The sequence below is a fragment of the Pyrenophora tritici-repentis genome, chromosome 4 (assembly GCF_003171515.1).
Source record: "Pyrenophora tritici-repentis strain M4 chromosome 4, whole genome shotgun sequence".
Lineage (NCBI taxonomy): Eukaryota > Fungi > Ascomycota > Dothideomycetes > Pleosporales > Pleosporaceae > Pyrenophora > Pyrenophora tritici-repentis.
The window spans coordinates 1,553,549-1,573,735 of NC_089393.1; the positions used below are offsets into that span (position 1 = coordinate 1,553,549).

Here is a 20,187-nt window from a genome sequence, read left to right on the forward strand (position 1 = left end):
TAGCCGAAACAACGCTCCGCCGCCGACGCGCTGGTATACCTGCCCGACGCGATTGCCCGCCCAACTCAAGGAAGCTTACCCAGAGAGAAGAGGAGGTGATTATTAGCTATATACTTCAGCTAGATCTGCGTGGATTTGCGCCTACCTACACAGCTGTACGTGATATGGCTGATAAGCTGCTGGCTGCGCGTGGTGGAGAGCAGGTTGGAGTCAACTGGCCATCTACCTTTGTTAAGCGTACAGACAGTCTTCGGACGTGTTTCAACCAAGCGTACGATAGGCAGAGAGCTCTTTGTGAGGATGCAACATTAATAAAGAGGTGGTTTAAGCTTGTAGAAGAGACAAAGGCTGAGCTAGGTATCTGCGATGAGGACGTCTACAACTTTGATGAAGCTGGCTTTATGATGGGCAAGATTACAACGCAGCTAGTTATAACAGGAGCAGAGAGGAGAGGCAGGCCGAAGAGTATTCAGCCAGGCAATCGCGAGTGGGTAACGCTGATCGCTGCTATCAGCGCTGCTGGCTGGTCAGTCCCACCGTTCCTCATCTTCGCTGGCCAGTACCACCTATCAGCCTGGTATAAGGAAGCTGAGATCCCACGCGACTGGGCGATCGCAGTCAGCGATAATGGCTGGACGAATAATGAGCTTGGAGTTGAGTGGCTAAAGCACTTCAACGCTCACACGCAGGCTCGTAGTGTAGGCGCGCGTCGCCTGCTTATTATTGATGGCCATAAGAGCCACCAATCTCTAGAGTTCCAGGAGCTCTGCAAGGAGAACAATATCCATACGCTCTGTATGCCTCCTCACTCATCTCACCTACTCCAGCCACTTGATGTTGGCTGCTTCTCGCCATTGAAGCGCGCGTACAGCCGTGAGGTGGAGAGCCTTATGCGCAACCACATCAACCACATCACCAAGCTAGAGTTTCTGCCAGCGTTCAAGGCAGCATTTGATCAAGCGTTCACGCCAGCCAATATCTGCTCAGCCTTCCGCGGCGCAGGCCTTGTTCCTCTACAACCAGAGGCTGTTCTATCAAAGGTAGATGTACAACTGCGTACACCTACTCCTCCAGCAGCTCTGCCAGAGGCTCCCTGGGTAGCTCAAACGCCGAGCAACGCGCGTGAGCTTGAGGCTCAGTCAAGCCTAATACGTGAGCGCGTGCGCCAGCACAAGAGCTCATCACCAGCTTCAATTATTATGGCGATTGACCAGCTAAAGAAGGGCGCCGAGGTGATGATGCTCTCTGCTGAGCTGATGCGCGATCGGATCTCTAGTCTTGAGAAGGCCAATAGCGCAGCCTCAGAGCGTAGGCGGCGCTCTAAAAGGCGTATACAGAAGCATGGAGTACTCACAAAGGGAGCTGGAGAGGATATACTGGCTCAAAATGAGGCTGACCAGCAGATTGCTCATGAAGAGCGTCAAGGAGGAGCGCGATCAGGCCTCAGCCAGCGGGCTCAAAGGCGCTGCACTAGGTGCAAGGAGACTGGGCACAACTCGCGCACATGCAAGACTGATACTATTAATATAGAGTAATCTACTGTATCAATATCTAGCAATAATATTATCGCGTTGTTGAGATGCATCGCTTTAAAGTTGCAAAAGTTGGTGGGGTGCGCCGCTCGCCCGTGTGCGCCGCTCGCCCATGGATCATGTTAACGAAAGTCAAACATTAAATGAATGTCTTAAACGGACAAGAGAATGTATATGAGAGGTTTACGTTAGCATAAAAACAACTCTTGTCCAATCATGTCCTACTTTTGCGCAAAAACCTCTACGCCTTTGTCATTGGCAGTGATGAATGAAAGGGCGTAGAGATGGCGAGTACGAGTGGGAGGCTATTGAAGAGGTAACAGGCGAGTAATTTCTTTTCACGGTGGATAGGCCAGGACAGCATCTGTTTTCGCCTAGCAACCTATCGGAATTGCTGATGGGTACCGCATATGCATGTGTTGGATTTCATTGCAGCCTCCAATCGGTTCTGTGCAATGGTCCACTTTACAGCCTGCGAAACGCTTCTACTACACAATTCCAAGTCATGGTGGCGAGCCGAGGCCACGGACTTGTGCGATAACTTGCAGCCTAATCTCGCCAACATGTGACGCTCGGATTCGGACGATGAAGGGCTGGCCGAAGCTAAATGGCGATCATGATCCACGGGCGTGCCTGGATCCGCAGGTCTAGTAGAGTAGACTGTCGTGGTAGTAGCAATGTCTCCTTTCCGATTGCGGTTAGGCGTGCGCGGAGTAATGGCAGCCTCGGCACAAAAGTCTTTGACGTAACCCCCTCTTCATCTATACAAACGGCGCGAGACGACTGCCCCAATGGCGCGCTTTTGAAGGGAGGGCATGCCATGCCAAAGGTCAGACATCTTGGCTCCCGGTGGGGTAGCGTGTGTAAAGGGTGGCGTTGCACGATGCATCATGTGGAGCGCCGTGTCGGTGTCGGGGCTATGTACGTCTACTACAAAGTAAGGTTGGACTCCGGCTCCCCTTTGCAAATGCTTATTCTTTCTTCTTTCGGTGTACCCGCACCGACACGTTCTGAAAAAGAGTTGCCTTGCTGAATTGACGCTCATCTATCACCATCATAGCGATTGTGTTATTATACAGGTTTTTTTCTCTCCGACCTACGTGTAGCGAAGCGCGCGCAGCATCCGTACCTGCATCCGGACAGTCAGCACTCTAATAGGCGCGCCCCAATCACGCCATGATCCACTCGTACTTTGACGTCCTCATTATCGGTAGTGGCCTGAGTGGCATCAACTCGGCCTACCGCATTCAAGAGGCGCTACCAGATGCCAGATTCGCCGTCCTCGAAGCGCGACACGAGCTTGGTGGGACATGGTCGCAGTTCAAGTACCCGGGCGTGCGCTCCGATTCCGACCTGCACACGCTGGGCTTTCAATTCTACCCATGGCGCGCGAAGAACCCAATTGCGACGGGGCCGAGCATCATGAACTACTTGCAGGAGACGGCACAGAAATTCGACATAGACAAGAAGATTAGATACCGACACAAGGTCCTATCGGCGGACTGGAAGAGTGACCAGCAGCACTGGAAGCTGGAGGTCGAGGTCGACAATGAGGTTGGCAGAGAGCCGCGCATCGTCACATACTGGACCAAGTGGCTCATCATGGGCACTGGCTACTACAACTACACAGAGCCGCTGCAGGCGAATATTCCTGGCATTGACAAGTTCCAGGGCAAGATTGTGCACCCGCAATTCTGGCCACAGGACCTCGACTACAAGGACAAGAAGATGATTGTGGTGGGCAGTGGGGCGACTTCCATCACACTTCTGCCCGCACTCGTTGACGGTGGGGTGGGCAGTGTGACGCAGTTACAGAGGAGTCCCAGCTACATCATGAGTATACCACAGGATGAGGAGGTATGGTGCGAGAAGTGGGCACCAGAGTGGTTTACCCTACGATACAAGCGTACGTCGTCTCGCTTCTCACACTCAATTACCATTATTAACGCACTAGACAGGCTTCTTGTTCCTCGTCATACCAGTGCTCCTCTACAAATTCTGCATCTGGTTCCCATCCCTCGCCGCCTCCGTCCTCGTCAAGAAAGCTGCCTCGCAACTCCCGCCTGAATTCCCCGTAGACCCCCACTTCAAACCCGGCTACAACCCTTGGCAACAGCGCATGTGCCTGTGTCCCGATGGCGACTATTTCAAAGCCTTCAACTCGGGCAGAGCACACATCGTGACGGACACAATCAAGAACGTTCACGCTGATGGCATCGAGCTGACCAGTGGACATAAGCTGAACGCCGACATCATCGTCACAGCCACCGGCCTCAATATGCAACTCCTCGGAGGCATAGACGTGAGCGTAGATGGCGAGAAGGTCGACATATCCTCGCAATACATGTGGCGCAACAGCATGCTTACCAACCTTCCCAATCTCGGCAACATCCTCGGCTACTGGAATGCGTCTTGGACTCTCGGCTCTGACCTTGCATCCCGCATGTTCGTGCGCCTCATCAAGCACCAGCGCGATCATGGATACACGAACGTGGTACCGGTGATTGATGAAAAAGCAAAGGAAAAGACCACGTCGGCTAGTCCGCTGAATAGCACGTATATTAAGAACGCCATGAGCAAGATGCCACATTGTGCAGATAGCGGACCGTGGAAGCCGAGGGATAATTGGTTTTTGGATTCTTGGGGATTGAAGACGGGGAGTTTGGAGGAGGGGCTGAAGTGGGAGAAGGTGGTCGTTGAGTAGGTTTTTCGAGCGTGCTAGGCCCATTTATCCTTGTAGGATATATACGGCAAATGCACATAATGCCCACTTGAATGCATAATTTATTCATCAGACTACTTGAGGACTGGCCCTTCGTATTTCCATTCGTATAGTGAAACGAGCCGCAACCGCTCACATGCCAGACGTCACACTGCCGAGATAGACATCGCGTTGTCAATCCGGGGCACAAAACGAAGCCATGAACAGCAATATACCTATAACGGTAATATCCAACTACACTAACCTGGGTATAACACTTCTAGCATAAACTAACACCATAAATCCTACCCCCATCCACGGTCCAGCCGTCTCCCCTGACCCCTTGCTTACAACGTCTGCATACCCCTCGTCTCAATCGGCAAAACCAACATACTAAAAAACGCGGCAATAAACAGCCCACCCGACGCATAAATCGGCGCCTTCGGGTTACTCCCACCCGCCTGAATCGCCACAATCGGCGCACAAAGCCCCGCCACCCTATTCAAGAAACTGCTCATACCCGTACCCGTACCTCTTATCGGCGCTGGGAAGACCTCTGGCGTATACGCATACAGCACACCGTACATGATATTCTGGAAAAAGGCTTCTAGACACGTGAACGCGAGCTGGAAGTCTGAATCGGCGGAGATGGTGAAGAGGAAGACGAAGACGCCGGTGATGACTGTTGCAATAGCCATGGTACCCTTGCGGCCGATGTACTTGAGGTCGACGGTGTAGCAGGCGATTAGGGAACCAGGGACGCCTACAATGGCGCTGATGGCGTAGTTGCGGTACACAGTGCTTGTATCAATTTCCGCAGCAGAGCCAAGGTACTGGGGGAGAAAGGCGTTGAAGAGCGGATACGCCATACCGATAGTCGACCATTGGAACCAAAGGAGTGCGGTGGTAAGACCGATCTTCTTGTCCAAGAAAAGGGCCTTGAAGCGCTTCATCGAGAAGCGACTGAGTGAGCGTTTGATGATTTCGATGGCGCTGAGTTTGATGACGTCTTCCGAGGTGACGTCTGGGTTACCGCCAATTTGGTTAAGGATGTCTTCAGTGAGCCAGGTGTGGGTGCGGTTGTAGTGCGCGATGCCATAGACGGTTGCGACGGCTTCGGCTTGGCGGCCGCGCGAGAGGAGGAATTTGGGGGATTCGTAGAGGTGGAAGAGGAAGAAGCGGGCAATGAACATGGAAAAGGTTATTGCGCCGAGGGTCAGGATGAGGTACCGCCAGCCCATGTTGTCGGCTTTGCTGCATTGGCCTGCGGGCGTGGAGGTGGGGCAGGAGAAGTTGGGGATAAATGCCCATGCCACTGCGGGTTGTTAGTATGATCTAACCCGGTTGTTCTGATGGAAGACTTGCATAGTGAGGCAATCAGGTTACCAACGGGCCAGAATACTGACAGCAGAGTGAGGAGATTTCCTGAAGTCTGCGGGAGAAACTCTAAGAACAATGCTCCGTCAACGGGAAGATTGCCGCCGACACCAAGACCAATGCATGCGTAAAGAGCACATGTTCCAATCCAGTTGGGTCCGCCTCCAGACGCAAGTCCAAAGACACCAGCGAGGAAGAGCGTAAAGTTGAACGCCAGACGACGACCAATGATGTCTGATGCGGTACCCCAAAAGGAGGCGCCAATGCAAAGGCCCAGGAAGAGCGATAGAGTCGTGTATCGTACTTCAGTCTCGCTGACACCAAACTCAGCGCTCAATTGCGGCAGTGTAAGAGCAACACCCTGTATTCTTGTAAGTCCCATCATACACTCTGCCACGTAAAAAGTACCTGAAGCCAAAGATTATCAGCCATCCACCCACCTCCACAAAGCGCAAAGAGCTGCCATTGATACCTTCCCATCCCCATATCCTGCAACGCCTTATTAATAACCTTTGCTTTGCCTGATCGAGTCAGCACCACACTACAAATCTCCCCACAACTCCACTCCAGTATACTCACGATCATAGGGGGTATCAGTATCCGACGCCGCAACATCAGCGTCAATCTCTGCTTTGAGTGCTGCAACACTCATGCCATGGTTAACAACACCACTAGATGCATTACTTTCCGGTCGTCCGAGGGCAGCACCGCCGGCCTCATCTTCTTTGGTCGCTTTCTCGGATGTGGTGAGTGAGGCGCGTGGGTGGGTGGCAAGGGAGCTGCGATGGGTGGTGTCGTCGAGAGGGACATGGACGTCTGGGAATTCGTCTATGTGGTGAGTCTTGAATGGGTTCACAAACATAGTTCGCACCATCTTGGCGTAGTAATGGATGGTGGTATAGCGCTGGACGCAATGGTGGTCGGGGACTTGTTGCTTGGGGTTGGTGCTATTGGTATTGATGGGCTATGCAACGGATGGGGCAGTCGCAATTGGGAAGATGCTGCTCTGGTTGGTTCCTGGGTAGGTCGATAGGTAATGGCGATGCTAGTGTGGTGTGGGAAACCTTCACGGCGTATTCACCTAAGCAAAGGATGCTAAAGGCTTTTGAGGCTTGGAAAAAGCTTGTTGTATTTGATACGGCAAGCTCCCGCAACAACGACGTCGCGGCAAATTCAGTGTGATGAGAGTTGCAACGAGTTTGTTTCCCGCACATGGAAATCATCCCCCTCATATACCAGTGACTTGTACTCCAGTAAGCCCCGGTGTCGCCCCCCTGTCAGGAAAATATTTCGGGACGGACAGTCAGTGTGGAGTCGATGGTGAGAGGCGCCAAGGGGAGCGACTCTTTAGGCGCACCATGACGTATTGCTTGGTCCACCAAGCATCAAGCCCATCCCCGTCCCTATACCCGTTGACTGCAATGATCATCGCATTTGTCTGCCGTGGTTCGTTGCATCGTTTAGTCTCAATTTTAGTGGTTGCTCGAGCCGACCGGCAAGCTTCACACCCCGTCTCTGGGGGTTTTGTCGTGCGCGATGATGCGATAATCGAGCGCCATGGTCAACGTCCCACGTTTAGATAGCCGTGTCTAGATTGACAGCTATCACCGTTTGTACAGTGCATTACGATAATGGCATTCTCGCGTGGAATTGGAGTTTGTCCATGGTCTACCACGAGATGCGCTATTTTTTGCCGCATGCCGAAATGCGACTAAGCGACCGTTATTACGTTTACGTTCATCAGGCTTTTCACTCGCGAACAGGGCAATAGAACCGACCGACAGTGTGTACGTCAAAGCGCATGAGATCGCATGTTGTCCGAGTCGTCCTTGCGAATACCGATGGTAAGCGGGAATTTTTTTCCGTCTTCGTCGACTGCCCATATCAGGTATCACATTCCTGGGAGAGAGATGGGTTCGTTTCGGGAACCTAGTGCGGGTTTCCCCAGCCCCCATGGCAGATCGACACGCCTCAAGGCTTGATATGAAGATCGGATCGTGTTTTGCTATCTGGAGGAAAAGAAACCGGCAATGCTGAATGCGTTGAAAGGGTGGGTCGGTTCTCGGCTCCTCGTACGGTAAAAAAGCTCATCAGGTTCCCTGCGCGAGTGCGTATGTACCGTACCAGTGTGTACAGACCGAGGCCGAGTCAGTGAAAATCCTTTAGTGGGACTAGTTTCGGAAGGTCGTATCGAACATGTATGTCACGCGATCCTTGTGGCGAACCTGGTAGCGTTCACATATCGCCCAGCATTGCCTCGCTAGTCTTGTTGACTACATCAGACATCGTTCGACGTTGCGGATAGAAGGTATCGCGTGGAATTTCTTTGTCGATTGTTGAGCTGACTCAGAAACCATGGAAGGCAATACCTATTGCAACCCCGAATTAAAACAACACGTGGTAAGCACAACTAACTTACGTCCCAAGACGTAGCCCGCTGTCAATGTTGCTGAAAGCTGTTGCGTTGTCTCAAAAGCATACTCATATACACGAGTGAGATCAGGTAACCTCTGCGGCCAGACTTTGTATTTCCCGCTGTTCATATTATTCTCATAACGTGTTACTTTGCGATATCAATCACATTCTGGTAAATCACTCATCTACCTACAATATAGGATCTGTTCTATCGAGATCCCTCCTTAGAATCGACCCCTGGTCATCATACCTTGCAATTGATGCTCGCAAATTCGACTTCTTTGTTGTGGCAACATCCCCATCCCTGGCTGGATAAGTTCGAGTACTGGCACAATCTACGGGAGGCATGTCGGCTCACCATGGCCCCCTTCTATGGTGAGCCTTGCTATTTTCCATGGTGAGCCGACATGCCAACACCACAATCTAATGATAAAGAGCTATGAGGTCTATACTGGCATGCAACATGAACTTAGAAACCATTCCGACAGGTCAAGAAAAATGATCAAGAGATTCCATCCGTTGGTCCATGTGTTCTGCATACACTGCGGACCCTGAATAAAACCCACAAACCAGGCAAAAAACACACAAGAGTGCACGGATGAGAGAATTTACAGCGGCAAAAGAATGCAATTTTTTATTACAGATTCAATCCAAATCAATCCAACCCGCTCCAGCAGCCAGCAGAAGATGCATCAGCAAAAGCAGCCACAGCACCGCCCTGAGCACCCTAATAACCCAATCACCACTACTTTAACCCACATCATCCAAGATCATCAGCCAAGCCGATACCGTAGTACCAATGACAAGACCCACGCGATAACATTGGTCGATCCGCCTAACCGCGGACATCCGATCCGACAGATTTCGGGATCGGGCAACCCTTGTGTCTTGCTGACTACTCGAAATCTTAACTGGGCTGTCATCCTGTCTTCTCCTCTCTTAGATGGCCTTTTATGTTTGCTGTTTGTCAATATGCTTCGTTGAGGGTAAGAATCATTCGTTTACTTATTCAATGACATTGCTATTGCTATACTAACACCGTGAGAAGTAACAATGATGAATCGGGCGACATAACAACAATACTAATAAATCATTGCTTAGAAGAAACGGCGTTCACACGAATCTTATCACATGGGATAACAGAAAGCCCGCCCACGACGTCCATTTTTCTCGGCGCAGCCCCTCAAACCTGCCTCCCATCCAGAGTCTTATCAAGCGCTTTCTCCAGGGGCGCCCCAGCCGTTCGGTCCAGCCTGTGTGTAAACGTCTAGATGCAAATCCTCCCAGTCCCAAATCTGTTCCATACCACCCATGTCGAGGGCGTTTAGATCGCCGAGATGCCCAAAGGGGTTTTGGGCGAGAAATTGGTCAATGTCAAAGTTAAGATCGTCCTGCATCGTCATCGCGGGAAGAGGCTCGCTGGCAGAAGCTGCAGGCTCGATGAAGGAATTTGAAGGCTTCGTTGTTGGTGGTATGACCGCTGCAGGAGGCGGTTCCTCTACGGGAGGTGTTGTCTTCAGCGCAGAAGGTGCAGAAGAAGAAGAAGAAGAAGAAGAAGAAGAAGAAGTATGTCTCTGGCGCTTGCTGAGTTGAGTGTTTCGCGAAAGATCGGGTGTGGCCTGCACGAGCTTGAAAAGAAAGTTGTATGACGACGCGCCTAGCTTAGTTGTTAGGCTGAGTTGGTGGAGCATATCGAGTGAGTTCTCGATGGCATCTACGACTTCTTCGCGATGAGGGAGAACGCGATCGCGGTCGTGGATAATTGCCGAACATAGTAGTGTTGCCGTGTCGAAGACGCAGAAGACGACCATGTGGAACTTGGCGTTAATGGGGAACTCATGATCGAAGAGTTTACGCGCAACCTTCAACAGATCCAACGCTACGTCTATACCCTTTCTCCGGAATTCGTCGTCGCGGTCGGTTATCTTATCTCGCCGTTCGCGAGTGAGGTATGGCTTGAGAAAGTCGAGCTTGGACAGAAAGATGACGCAGTGCAACTGGTGCCGCTGAAAAACAAAGTACGGATGTTCCTCATCAAGAGAGAGATCCGGATTGTCGATGCGAAATATTGGTGGCAGCTCTTCGATGAACTTCTCACACGTTGACTCTATCGCCAAGACCTGCTCGGCAGAGAGATCGGTTTGGGAGGTTGCATTGCCCATAGCTGCGGCGATTCGTCGGCCAAGAGTAGCCTGAAGTGCCATGTGCGCGAATGGAGAGAGAAGATTGGGCTGAGTAGTTGATTGGTCCAGTCGCAGATTTGGAAGCTTGAATGTAAGGTTCTTTTGGTCGATGAGGTTTGGACGACCTAACCACGCCGACATCTGCCTACTTAATGTCAATTCCAGCTCCCACATCATCACTCATCATGCTTACCAGTCCCAGATGTAAAGCAGTGTCCAGATACGTCTACGTATCTCCAGACCAAACTCGCACAAATCTTCAGCACCGGCGTCTTTGTCAATCCCTAGTTCCTGCGCTTCGCGAATAGTGCGCGACAACGCATGCCACGACTCCACTATCTTCGACTCAGATTTCAGCCAGGCGCCTTTGAGGAACAGCTCTTGTACACGCTCGATGCTCGTGCGAGATGCTTCAAAGCTTCGACTCAGCTCCTCTGCTGCGTCCGAGAACCGCTCTGTGAGTGTCTGTGAGCTACAAGCCAACTCAAACTCAATCATCTTGCGGAGCGATGGCGTAAGATATTGTACGGAGTAAGCACATATGCGTAGAAGCAAGCACGTGAATTCTGGGGACAACTGCTTCCCAGCGCCTCGATCCGTCCACCATTGGACATACTGCTCAGCCAAAGTTGGTCCGTATATGGCGCTGTAGCGGTAATTGACGACACTGAGGAAGTGGTTGACAAACGCATCTGCTTGCCATTAGCAGTGCCGATACGCATAGCATCTTGAACCTACCTGTTATGGACCTTGGAGGGATAGCATGCAAGACCTTGTCGACGGCATCGAATATCGGTGCTTCTGGCGGGGATTCCTTCCGCGGAGCATGCTTCCGCCAAAACTTAGATGCGCTCAACAGTCAACAAGATCAAAGACTGCTTACCTCATCTGCATTGCCGATTTTATAATGAACATGGCCAGGCATGTAACCCCAGACCTTCAGCCCGTCTTCAATCTCCTCATGTTCGCCATTCTGCGATATAAACTGGGGCTCTGCAGAGTCTGGCGCGCTTCTCTTCAGGGTTTTGGGCTCACTGGACGAGTTCTCTCTGCATGAGGCCGGTTACTGCCAAGTTCTGGTAACCGCGGGGTACATGACAGGAACGACATACCGAGACGACTCTGGCGGCGACTCTTGCTGTGGTCGTTTAACAGAGAATTGACAGAGATGAGGCACTTTCCTGGCCTGGCAATGATTGCAAGGCCATTCTCGGGAGCACTAATCTTGCCGTTAGTCCAAGGGGTTAGACGCAGGGTCAATCTGGAGTGGAGCGGGACCTTTTGCTTCCGGCGCTGACATTCAGTACACGACGTGGTTGCGCGGCTCTCTTTTTGCGGCTGCATGTTTTTTCTCGATCGCTATGCTCGAGGATCGGAATCGCGATGATCGGGGGCCTTATTAGAAAGCCTCGAACTTCGGACGAATGCGACGCGGTTGGGTTCGTAGGTAGACCAAGTTCTTAACACCGACCCCACTGGACCCACCAAGAGACCCTGCGCCACCTCCACGGGCCGATAGCTACATGTACTACATGTAAGGCTGATGCTGATTTCTCAGCGATGGGTCTGTCATGTGATGTGGCAATTGACCGCATTGGGAACACACTGTGATCTTCACGCATCTCCATTTCAAATACACGACTGCGACAGCTTTTCCACGGGGATCCCGCCCGCGACATGCGCAGTTGCTGCCCAGGCGGCACCTGCCCCACACGCTGCACTGCAAGTAGCCTAGCCATTTCACGTCCAAAAGAAACTTGCGGCATGGTGCACCGTGAGCCAGTCCTGCCTGGCTCCGAATTAGAGTTTGATATACATGAACACGACACGGCTAAGTTTCCGAGGAGAATAGCTGCCCAAGCTAACAGTATCGCAAGCGCGGTATACGCTGCATCATCAGGTAACGAAAAGGTGATATGCATGAGTGTACGCAGACAAATGACGTCATTGTACCGCGTCTCAGTCCGGGAACCAACAGCACAAAAGACTGGCTCGCCCCAACATGCCATATGCATTAAATTATTAATGGATCGACAACACCGCACCTTCCATACACGTCAACGAAAAGTGAAAACAACACATGTGGCCCATGTGGAATGTTTGCCGGTATACGAATGCGCATCAGAGAATTCCAATGTGCAGGACGAAACCCCACCTGTCACGTTCCTCTGCGTGTCTCAGTCACAACACAACGAAGCCTAAAATGGGTAGTTAGGTGCAAGATGCAATTACTGTTTATGGTCTGACGTGATACTATGTACGGGAAGTGAACTAATAGACTCTATGAAAAGGAAGAAGCGAACAAGCCGCCCGCCGTCTCAAACCTGGCCTTTGATCTCAGTGACGCCAACTTCGTCGATACTATCAACCTTTCGAGCATGCTCGGCACCGGTAATGCTCTCGTCACCCATGTCCCAGTCTTGCGCCAAGTCCTCGAGCGTTCTGCGCTTGGTCTCAGGAATGAGAAGCGTGGTGAAGATACCGGCGAACATGAAGGCAGAGAAGATCTGCATGACGTGGTTGAGCCAAGGGCTGGGGTTGAGCTTGGTGGGATGTCCACGGGTACGGAGAGGAGAGATGGCTCCCTGTGCGATAATGGAGCCAATCTTTCCTGAACCAGCAGAGATACCGTGTGAGGTAGAGCGGTAGCGCGTAGGGAAGCACTCTCCGGGGACGATGAAGGTGGTGCTGTTGGGGCCCCAGTTGAAGAAGAGTTGGATGAGGACGTAGATAGCCAACATGGCGTGGGAGCTGAGGTGCTTGTAGGCGAAACCCTGGATTGAAGTCAACATCCATCTTATCAGGAAGCAGAAAGTAAGTACATACCCAAATGACGAAGAGAATGGTAAGAATGGTGAAGCCAATAAGCTGGAGGGGTTTGCGTCCGATGGTGTCAATGGTAGCAACAGCAAGCCAGTATCCGGGAATCGCACCAGCGCAGACAAGAATAGCGTTGCCGGCAGCCAAGTTGTAGAGCTTATCGTGTAGGTTTGCGCCGTTGGCGTAACCGATAGCTTGCAGGACAGTAGAGGCATTGAGACCGAGGCCGTAGAAGGCGACATCAAGCAAGAGCCATGACATGGCAGTTCCGAACAGAATCTTGCCGTTGCGAAGCTTGCCGTAAAACCTGAAGAAATCCTTGAAGGAAGCCTTGGGAACGTCGAGCTTAGCGGAGGATTGCTGGCGGGCTGCAACTTGAGTAATCTCATCCGGATGACCCTCGCCGTGCTTGCCGGAAAGGTACTGCTTTGTGTCTTCGTTTGCCTTCTCGACGTCACGGGCGACATCAAAAGTGTAACGAGGTGTCTCTGGAATAGTGAGACGGTAGTACAGGGCAATGCAGGCTGGGACGATTCCGAGACCGATCAGAGCACGCCACATCTTGTCAACAGCAATCTGGCAGTCACCCTTGCAGGTATCGTAACCGGTGGCAGGCTCGAGCTTGGCCTTAAAACCAGAGACCAGACACAGCATGACGAGCGCACCGCCGAGCTGACCGAAACCTTGCATGGCAAAAACGGCACCCATCATGGCACCGCGCCACTTGGTGGTTGCGAACTCGGAGGTAATAATGGAAGAGAGAGGGTAGTCACCGCCGATACCTATGAGGTTATTAGAACGGTTGTGATTCGACATGAGAGGCCCAGAACGTACCAATACCCATGAGCACACGCCAGAAGATGATGAGGCCAACAACCGAAGTGCCAGGACCGGGACCAGTCAGCGACTGCGCGAGCGTCGCGACGATGATCAAGATCAACTCCAGTCCGTACATCTTCTTACGTCCAACGATATCGGCGAGCGTACCGAAACCGACTTGTCCGATAACGGTACCAGCCGACGTTGCCAGCTTGATAGCCGTATCTTGGGGAGTTGTGAGTGTGCCCTTGTGGTCTTGCTTGTAGACAATTCCCAGCATGACGGTCAAGAGTGAGACACAGAATATATCGTACGAATCTGTGAAGAAGCCAGTTCCGGCAACTAAAATTGCACGCACGTGATACCATCCAAATGGTGCCTTGTCAATTTCTGCGAGGGCAAGTCGGCGTCGTTCATTGGGGTCTTCGATGTGCGCAAAGTCACTGTCAACATTGTTAGTGGGTTGTACAGTAAGAGGTAGGAGCCGTGCGCTAGCCTACTTATTGAAGTTGTGGAACGCGGAATTGCCGCCAGCCGTCTTAGCAGCCATTGTAAAGCTTTTTGCCCAAGGCTTGTCGAGAGTTTAGATGAGTCTTGATACCGGGAAAGACGGGTCTGCGTTCTGGGGAATCAGTGTTTAGGGGTACAGGGCCAAGCTATATAACTGCAATCAAGCTTACTCCCAAGGCTGACAGCCAAGCTTGTGTCTCCAAACAGACAGGAGCCCAGCTGACCAATGGAAGCAGTCAATATAGGCACGAGCGCGAATGCCACCTTCTCGGTTCGGCCTTTCCGTTGCCAAAAGGCAGATTTTACGTGTAAATGTGCCCTTTGACAAGCCCAGGCCGCCACAAGTGTTGGAGAACCGCGGTGACTATCATGTCGCGCTCGATTGGCGTTTATGCCGGTGGAGCTTGTGTAAAGGTCCTGAGAGACGCGACACAAGCAGAGTCGAACGTGTTCAATCGTAGGCCCCATTTACCCCACGTGCGCGCTAGCGGATGATGCCAAGACCACACCCGGGCGCTAGGACCTGCACCCACTCAACTTGGCCCGCTTCGTAGGATTGAAGGATCGAAGCTTCTTTGCCGTCAAGACCTCTTGGAAAGTCTTGTATGGGTTGCCGTGATGTTGTGGCGCGTCAATCATTTTGCTTGTTAGGAACCATGGCTGTTACCCGGCATGCCCGTGGACCTGTCAGACTGGCCGAACGATGGACCAGGACTGAAATGAGTATGCCCAACATCCATGCAAATAGCAGTGCATCCACCAAATTGGTTCTGTATCCCTGCAGCTGGGATGTTGGCACGCTAAGCCACCCTCCACCTAGCATACCCTTCAGCATTCGACATCTGGACTCCCACTCTGCCATGCCACTGGCGCCATACTCGCATCACCATGTCATGATTGGGCAAAGTGCAGAAAACCAATGCATCATGAACCGTCAGCCCTCGGAGCCGACCTCCATCGGGTAAGACTTCATGTTGCAACTCTGGTTCTGGAACGGCGTACGTGAGGGACATTGGTAGTGTACCATTACATCCCGCAAATGCGACAGCTGTCCAATGTTAGCTTCGCACGTGGGAGCAGAGTTTGACAGATTTTGCCCCACTGGTAGTCAACATGTGGTACCAGACGGCAACTACCACAGTGGCGGTAGAAAATTCTTCTATGCATCTTCTCTGGCGCGGACCTAGTCTTCTATAAAGACCAGGTCATTAAGCGTGATAGGTAGCATACCTGTACAGTAGATTTCTGTCCAGATTTGGAGGTGGAGTGAACTAGTCACTTCAGCTGCAAGGGCTCTGCTGAACCGAAAATCAGCACATCACATCAACACAGAACCACAGTCCGCAACAATCAATTAAGTGGGTCCTAGAAGGTTCAGATTGGATTGATTGATTACCGCTTTAAGCCTAGTAGTTACCTATAGGAGTTTAAGCCCTACCTAGATAGGTAAGTGGGTCTAGGAGAGTGACCGGATTGAATTGATTGTTGCGGAGTCTACACAGAACTCTCCAAATTGCCTCACTTCGCCGAAGAAAAGACGTACTCGGCCATGCCGAGTACGAGGGTAGTCACTCACTCCAAGATGTCTACTGGTCACTTTCGCTGCCTTACTCCAAACATCAGCTGCAGCTTACCATTGGCAGTCGACACAAACATAATTGGCTACGTCATCGAGATCAACTCTTGCATTGCCATGTCAATTAGACTACACCGAATAAACATCAGGAGCTAATATATCCTTCCAGCATCTCTCTCGTATCCTCTCTCCAAGGAAAATCCACTGAGCAACCATAGCCGCTACTCGATGTCACCGAACGCCATCGATATTTGCCCCAATATAATCACCATCTGGTGAAGAAATGCTGAAATCTGTCCGCTGACTGGTCTTCTTGCCATTCCTCCATATCTTCCTGTGATGCCAGGCTCATTTGTTCTTGCGGCGGGGGATCAAGTCCATCTGCCTGCTCATGCTACTCCTCCAGCTCTCCAGGCTCTTCCTGTTCGTAATGCTCCTCCTGCTCTCCAGGCTCCGTCTATTTTTTCTTCTCCTCCTCCGCTTCAACCAATTGCTGGATGTAAGACCGCCAGAAAGCTTCTCGCACCTCTTCACACTCATCTTCCTCTACCTCCGCCACCTTCTTCTTGCGTGGTGTCTTCTTCATCCTATCCGCCACTGGTATAGAGGGAAAAAATGATGGAGGCGGTGGAATGTTTCGCTTGAGCCGGCATTTGAGGGAACCATCCTAGGAAGTTGGTGAGCACAGTCGCGTAGTTGGATGTAGTCTGCCTATTCCCCATCATTTGTCCTTCGAGTTGATATGTCTTGGGCCCGGCCACAGGCTTTTCAGGACGGGATTTGCGGCTTGCACTGAACGCGAGATTTCGAGGGAGTTCCATGTTGTCCATTTGCAGTGTTGTGGTTGCACTCGGGGTTGAGGGAGTAGGGGAGATTGAGGAGAAGTATGGTTCAAGGGAGTATCGTGGAAAGGGCGAGTTTCCAACCTGCGCTGTTTTGGGGGGCTGCGGGAATGGCGCTGGCGGCTGCGTCGTTTTGGAGACCCGAGGGGGATATTGCGGTCGTGCTCACACTCCCGGGTTGTCTGCTGAATCTTCTAATGGGAGAGATAAGAAGAGTTCTAATATGGGGAGAATGGGGAGCAGTAGTGAATCAAAGTGCTCAGCTAGCAACTCGCCCAGCTCTCACCTGCATTCACATAAGAGCCCAGCTCTCTGGCAGCCAGTGTAGCTGTAATTTAGTGAAGACGTGTTTCCCAGCCAACATGATTATCGCTGGTTTTCACTGTAGCAAGTCATATGTACAAAGTTCGGCATTGTGTAGAAACCTGTGCTTGTAGAACAAAGGATCATGTTTCTCTCTCTCTCAACTAAGTCTTAGCCATGTCTGATGACACTGTTCGTTCATGTGCATCACTGTGGATGATTTAGGGAGCCAGAGTAAACCATTGTGTACCTGACTTGGACGCAATACCATAATGCAATCGTACTGCAACAGTGCATGATTTCCGGTATTCTGTTCATCTTCAGAAGGAAGCTTAGGGAAAAGTTATTGCATGATAATAAATCTTAGTCACAATCAGAGGTAATACAGTAAGTTTCTAAAGAAACATCGGTTAAGCTGCGAGAAGATGAAAATGTTCTAGAAATTGAGGCGACAGACCGAAGCACGTTCCTGCGCTAGCGGGGTGGCGAAGGGACCAGCCAATCGTGGCGTGCAAGGCGGGGCGGGCCCACCGCCTCCGACTAGCGCCGAGTTCAGGGTCAACTACTCCACAAACCTCGAGAGCTCACCCCTCGCTCTTCACACACTTTCTGCAATTGCTCTGCACAGCCGCCAATATGCGGTCTTCAGTCTCTACTGCTACAGTGCCGTCAAAGGAGCCTACCCCTCGAGGTTTTACTGTAAAGGCAGAAAAGCAGGATGAGCCGATTGGAGAGAATGAACACGACCACTTTTTCTGGACATACACCGAAGAGCCGCACAGGACACGGCGAATGGCCATTATCAAGGCACACCCAGAGGTAATGATGCGATACAAGCATTGCAAACCAGTCTTCCTAACAGTATCATAGGTAACGAAACTCTGTGGTCCCGAACCTCTTACCAAATACGTCGTTCTGCTCGTTGTATCGATACAAGTCCTTTGCGCATACCTCCTTCGCGATACGCCAGTGATTTCATGGCCTTTCTTCCTCACCGCATACGTAATCGGTGCTACGGCGAACCAGAACCTCTTCCTCGCCATTCACGAGATCTCACACAACCTTGCATTCCGATCGCCACTGGCAAACAGAGTCTTTGCCGTCTTCGCGAATTTGCCTATTGGTATCCCGTACAGCGCCTCTTTCAGGCCCTACCACCTGACACACCACAAGTCGCTAGGTGTCAACGGCTTGGATACTGACCTGCCGACTGCATTCGAGGCCATCTTTCTCGACTCGGTTGCTGGCAAGGCCTTCTTTGCGACATTCCAGATCCTCTTCTACGCTCTCCGACCCATGTTCGTCTACAGCCTACCAATGACCAAGATCCACCTCTTCAATGTCGTGGTACAATTGGCCTTTGACTACGCACTCGTCCAGTTTGCAGGAGGAAGGGCATTAGGATACCTGATCATGAGCAGCTTCCTTGCGGGCTCGCTCCACCCCTGCGCAGGTCATTTCATCGCTGAGCACTACGTTTTCGAGAAGCCGAACAAAGACGCGTCAAACTCTGTCAACAAGATCCCGCTCCCTGAGACGTATTCGTACTACGGCCCCCTTAACTTCTTCACGTACAATGTCGGCCTGCACAACGAGCATCACGATTTCCCCGCCATCCCTTGGACCCGTCTCCATGCTCTCAACAGAATTGCGAATGACTTCTACAAGGACTTGCCACAGCATAAGAGTTGGGTATACGTATTGTATCAGTTCATCTGGGATAAGGATATCAGCCTCTGGTGCCGTGTAAAGCGCGAAGAGGGCGGACGCAAGGTTGGCGCTGGGAGTGGCTGGAACGAAGAGGAGCTGGGCTCCAATGAGAAGAAGGGCCCCATTCCGGGTGTTCGATAAAATGATGCGATTTTGAGATTTTTAGCATTGGCGGCGTTTAGAGCGACCATGTTCGTGTTTCGAGAAACTGGACAAATTTAGATCATGTCATTCCTACTGAGGCGCTTCCTTCGTTCACACGTGTCTGCGTATTCAAAATCATCATACTCAACCCTATTTTGGCCAAGCCCCGGAACATGCTCGCTACATCATCACCCTGCTGACCAAGAATAGCGCCATCCTCGCGTCTCACATCTACACTAGGAAGCATACCCTCACACATGCACTGTTCCCACAGCAGGCAACCGCCACAACCTCCCCCCAACCTCCTCCATTTCGCCACAATAATTCCCTCGGCAACTTGACGAACCTCATCCCTGGTGGTAAAGGCGCCTCATCCGGCACTACACCCCCCGGCAAGAACTCGTTACGCCACTCTGGGTAAAACTCGGGTATGGTTTCTCCTCGATGGCGAATTTGATGCGTCAATTTAATCTTTTGGAGTCTCATGAATGCGGTAGTTTGGGGTGCCTCGGGCCAACCGAACCATGGGACCAGAGTCGGTACCAGGTCTTGCGGGCTATGGTGATGATTCCAGATGTCCGGAGAACACAGGAGTGTACCCAAGACTCTTGATGGGCTGATTTCTTGAAGGGACTACGCGACCTAGGAAGAAAGGATGTGGAGGCGTAGGTAATCTATTGGGCTCCTGCAGAGTAGGGGGAGGATGTGTCCCTGGTGAGTCCGCAAAACAATCTCAGGTAAATGTAGGTCTGAATGAACCATCTCGATGCGAGTCAGTCGATTTGGGGACAGTAGGTGCAGTCCCAAGATCGATGCCGGCTGTAGACCGTACTCTATCTTGAAACGGGTGAGAACGATAAGTGTCAGATCCGGGTGATGACCATGGTTCGGGAGATGACCACAAAGGCGGCGATTGCGGTCGTAATCGCGACTTTCACTTTGAGAAATATTTCGAGGCTACCTTCCTAAGTTAGCCTGGGATCTCTCCTTTTTACGTTTGGGTGGTTCCTGCTTGCCTGTCTTCGGTGGCTGCGGACGTGCAGGTGCGGACCGCTGTAAACGCCAGGAGCCACAAGCCTTGCTGTACTTCTCGTCTAGCAAGAGCTTATACGCTATGGTCACCCGTTGAGATATATGTGTTCTGTGCTCATGTTCTGGGCTGGGGAGATTCACGTTTTGTCGGGACGATCAGCGAGTGCGATGCGTCGGTACGCTTTCTTGATCACACTTTCTTCTGCATCGCTGTCGATGTCCA

General features: G+C 51.6%; 8 protein-coding genes across 8 annotated transcripts; 4 read left to right on the forward strand and 4 right to left on the reverse strand.

The window, feature by feature from the left end:
- Positions 1-164: 164 nt before the first annotated feature.
- Positions 165-1,535, forward strand: PtrM4_093690 (uncharacterized protein; the record flags this gene model as incomplete). Its single annotated transcript, XM_066107061.1, has 1 exon — positions 165-1,535. One exon carries the CDS (start codon positions 165-167, stop codon positions 1,533-1,535), a length of 1,371 nt encoding a protein of 456 aa, XP_065962729.1.
- Positions 1,536-2,708: 1,173 nt separating this feature from the next.
- PtrM4_093700 (FAD dependent oxidoreductase) lies at positions 2,709-4,236 on the forward strand (the record flags this gene model as incomplete). The annotated part of the gene is made up of 2 exons (XM_001934234.1): positions 2,709-3,438; positions 3,491-4,236. The coding sequence occupies 2 exons, from the start codon at positions 2,709-2,711 to the stop codon at positions 4,234-4,236; spliced, it is 1,476 nt and encodes a 491-aa protein (XP_001934269.1).
- A 344-nt stretch (positions 4,237-4,580) lies between these two features.
- Positions 4,581-6,484, reverse strand: PtrM4_093710 (UhpC, Sugar phosphate permease; the record flags this gene model as incomplete). The annotated part of the gene is made up of 4 exons (XM_066107062.1): positions 4,581-5,548; positions 5,620-5,971; positions 6,019-6,131; positions 6,190-6,484. 4 exons carry the CDS (start codon positions 6,482-6,484, stop codon positions 4,581-4,583), a joined length of 1,728 nt encoding a protein of 575 aa, XP_065962730.1.
- Positions 6,485-9,236: 2,752 nt separating this feature from the next.
- On the reverse strand, positions 9,237-9,428 carry PtrM4_093720 (uncharacterized protein; the record flags this gene model as incomplete). The annotated part of the gene is made up of 1 exon (XM_066107063.1): positions 9,237-9,428. The coding sequence occupies one exon, from the start codon at positions 9,426-9,428 to the stop codon at positions 9,237-9,239; it is 192 nt and encodes a 63-aa protein (XP_065962731.1).
- Positions 9,429-9,863: 435 nt separating this feature from the next.
- Positions 9,864-10,130, forward strand: PtrM4_093730 (uncharacterized protein; the record flags this gene model as incomplete). Its single annotated transcript, XM_066107064.1, has 1 exon — positions 9,864-10,130. One exon carries the CDS (start codon positions 9,864-9,866, stop codon positions 10,128-10,130), a length of 267 nt encoding a protein of 88 aa, XP_065962732.1.
- Positions 10,131-10,397: 267 nt separating this feature from the next.
- PtrM4_093740 (uncharacterized protein) lies at positions 10,398-11,552 on the reverse strand (the record flags this gene model as incomplete). Its single annotated transcript, XM_066107065.1, has 5 exons — positions 10,398-10,900; positions 10,947-11,037; positions 11,092-11,257; positions 11,321-11,427; positions 11,487-11,552. The coding sequence occupies 5 exons, from the start codon at positions 11,550-11,552 to the stop codon at positions 10,398-10,400; spliced, it is 933 nt and encodes a 310-aa protein (XP_065962733.1).
- Positions 11,553-12,526: 974 nt separating this feature from the next.
- On the reverse strand, positions 12,527-14,397 carry PtrM4_093750 (inorganic phosphate transporter 1-6 /Pi cotransporter; the record flags this gene model as incomplete). The annotated part of the gene is made up of 4 exons (XM_001934230.2): positions 12,527-12,982; positions 13,035-13,810; positions 13,863-14,290; positions 14,348-14,397. The coding sequence occupies 4 exons, from the start codon at positions 14,395-14,397 to the stop codon at positions 12,527-12,529; spliced, it is 1,710 nt and encodes a 569-aa protein (XP_001934265.1).
- A 3,317-nt stretch (positions 14,398-17,714) lies between these two features.
- PtrM4_093760 (DesA, Fatty acid desaturase) lies at positions 17,715-18,929 on the forward strand (the record flags this gene model as incomplete). Its single annotated transcript, XM_001934228.2, has 2 exons — positions 17,715-17,897; positions 17,949-18,929. 2 exons carry the CDS (start codon positions 17,715-17,717, stop codon positions 18,927-18,929), a joined length of 1,164 nt encoding a protein of 387 aa, XP_001934263.2.
- Between the last annotated feature and the right edge of the window lie 1,258 nt (positions 18,930-20,187).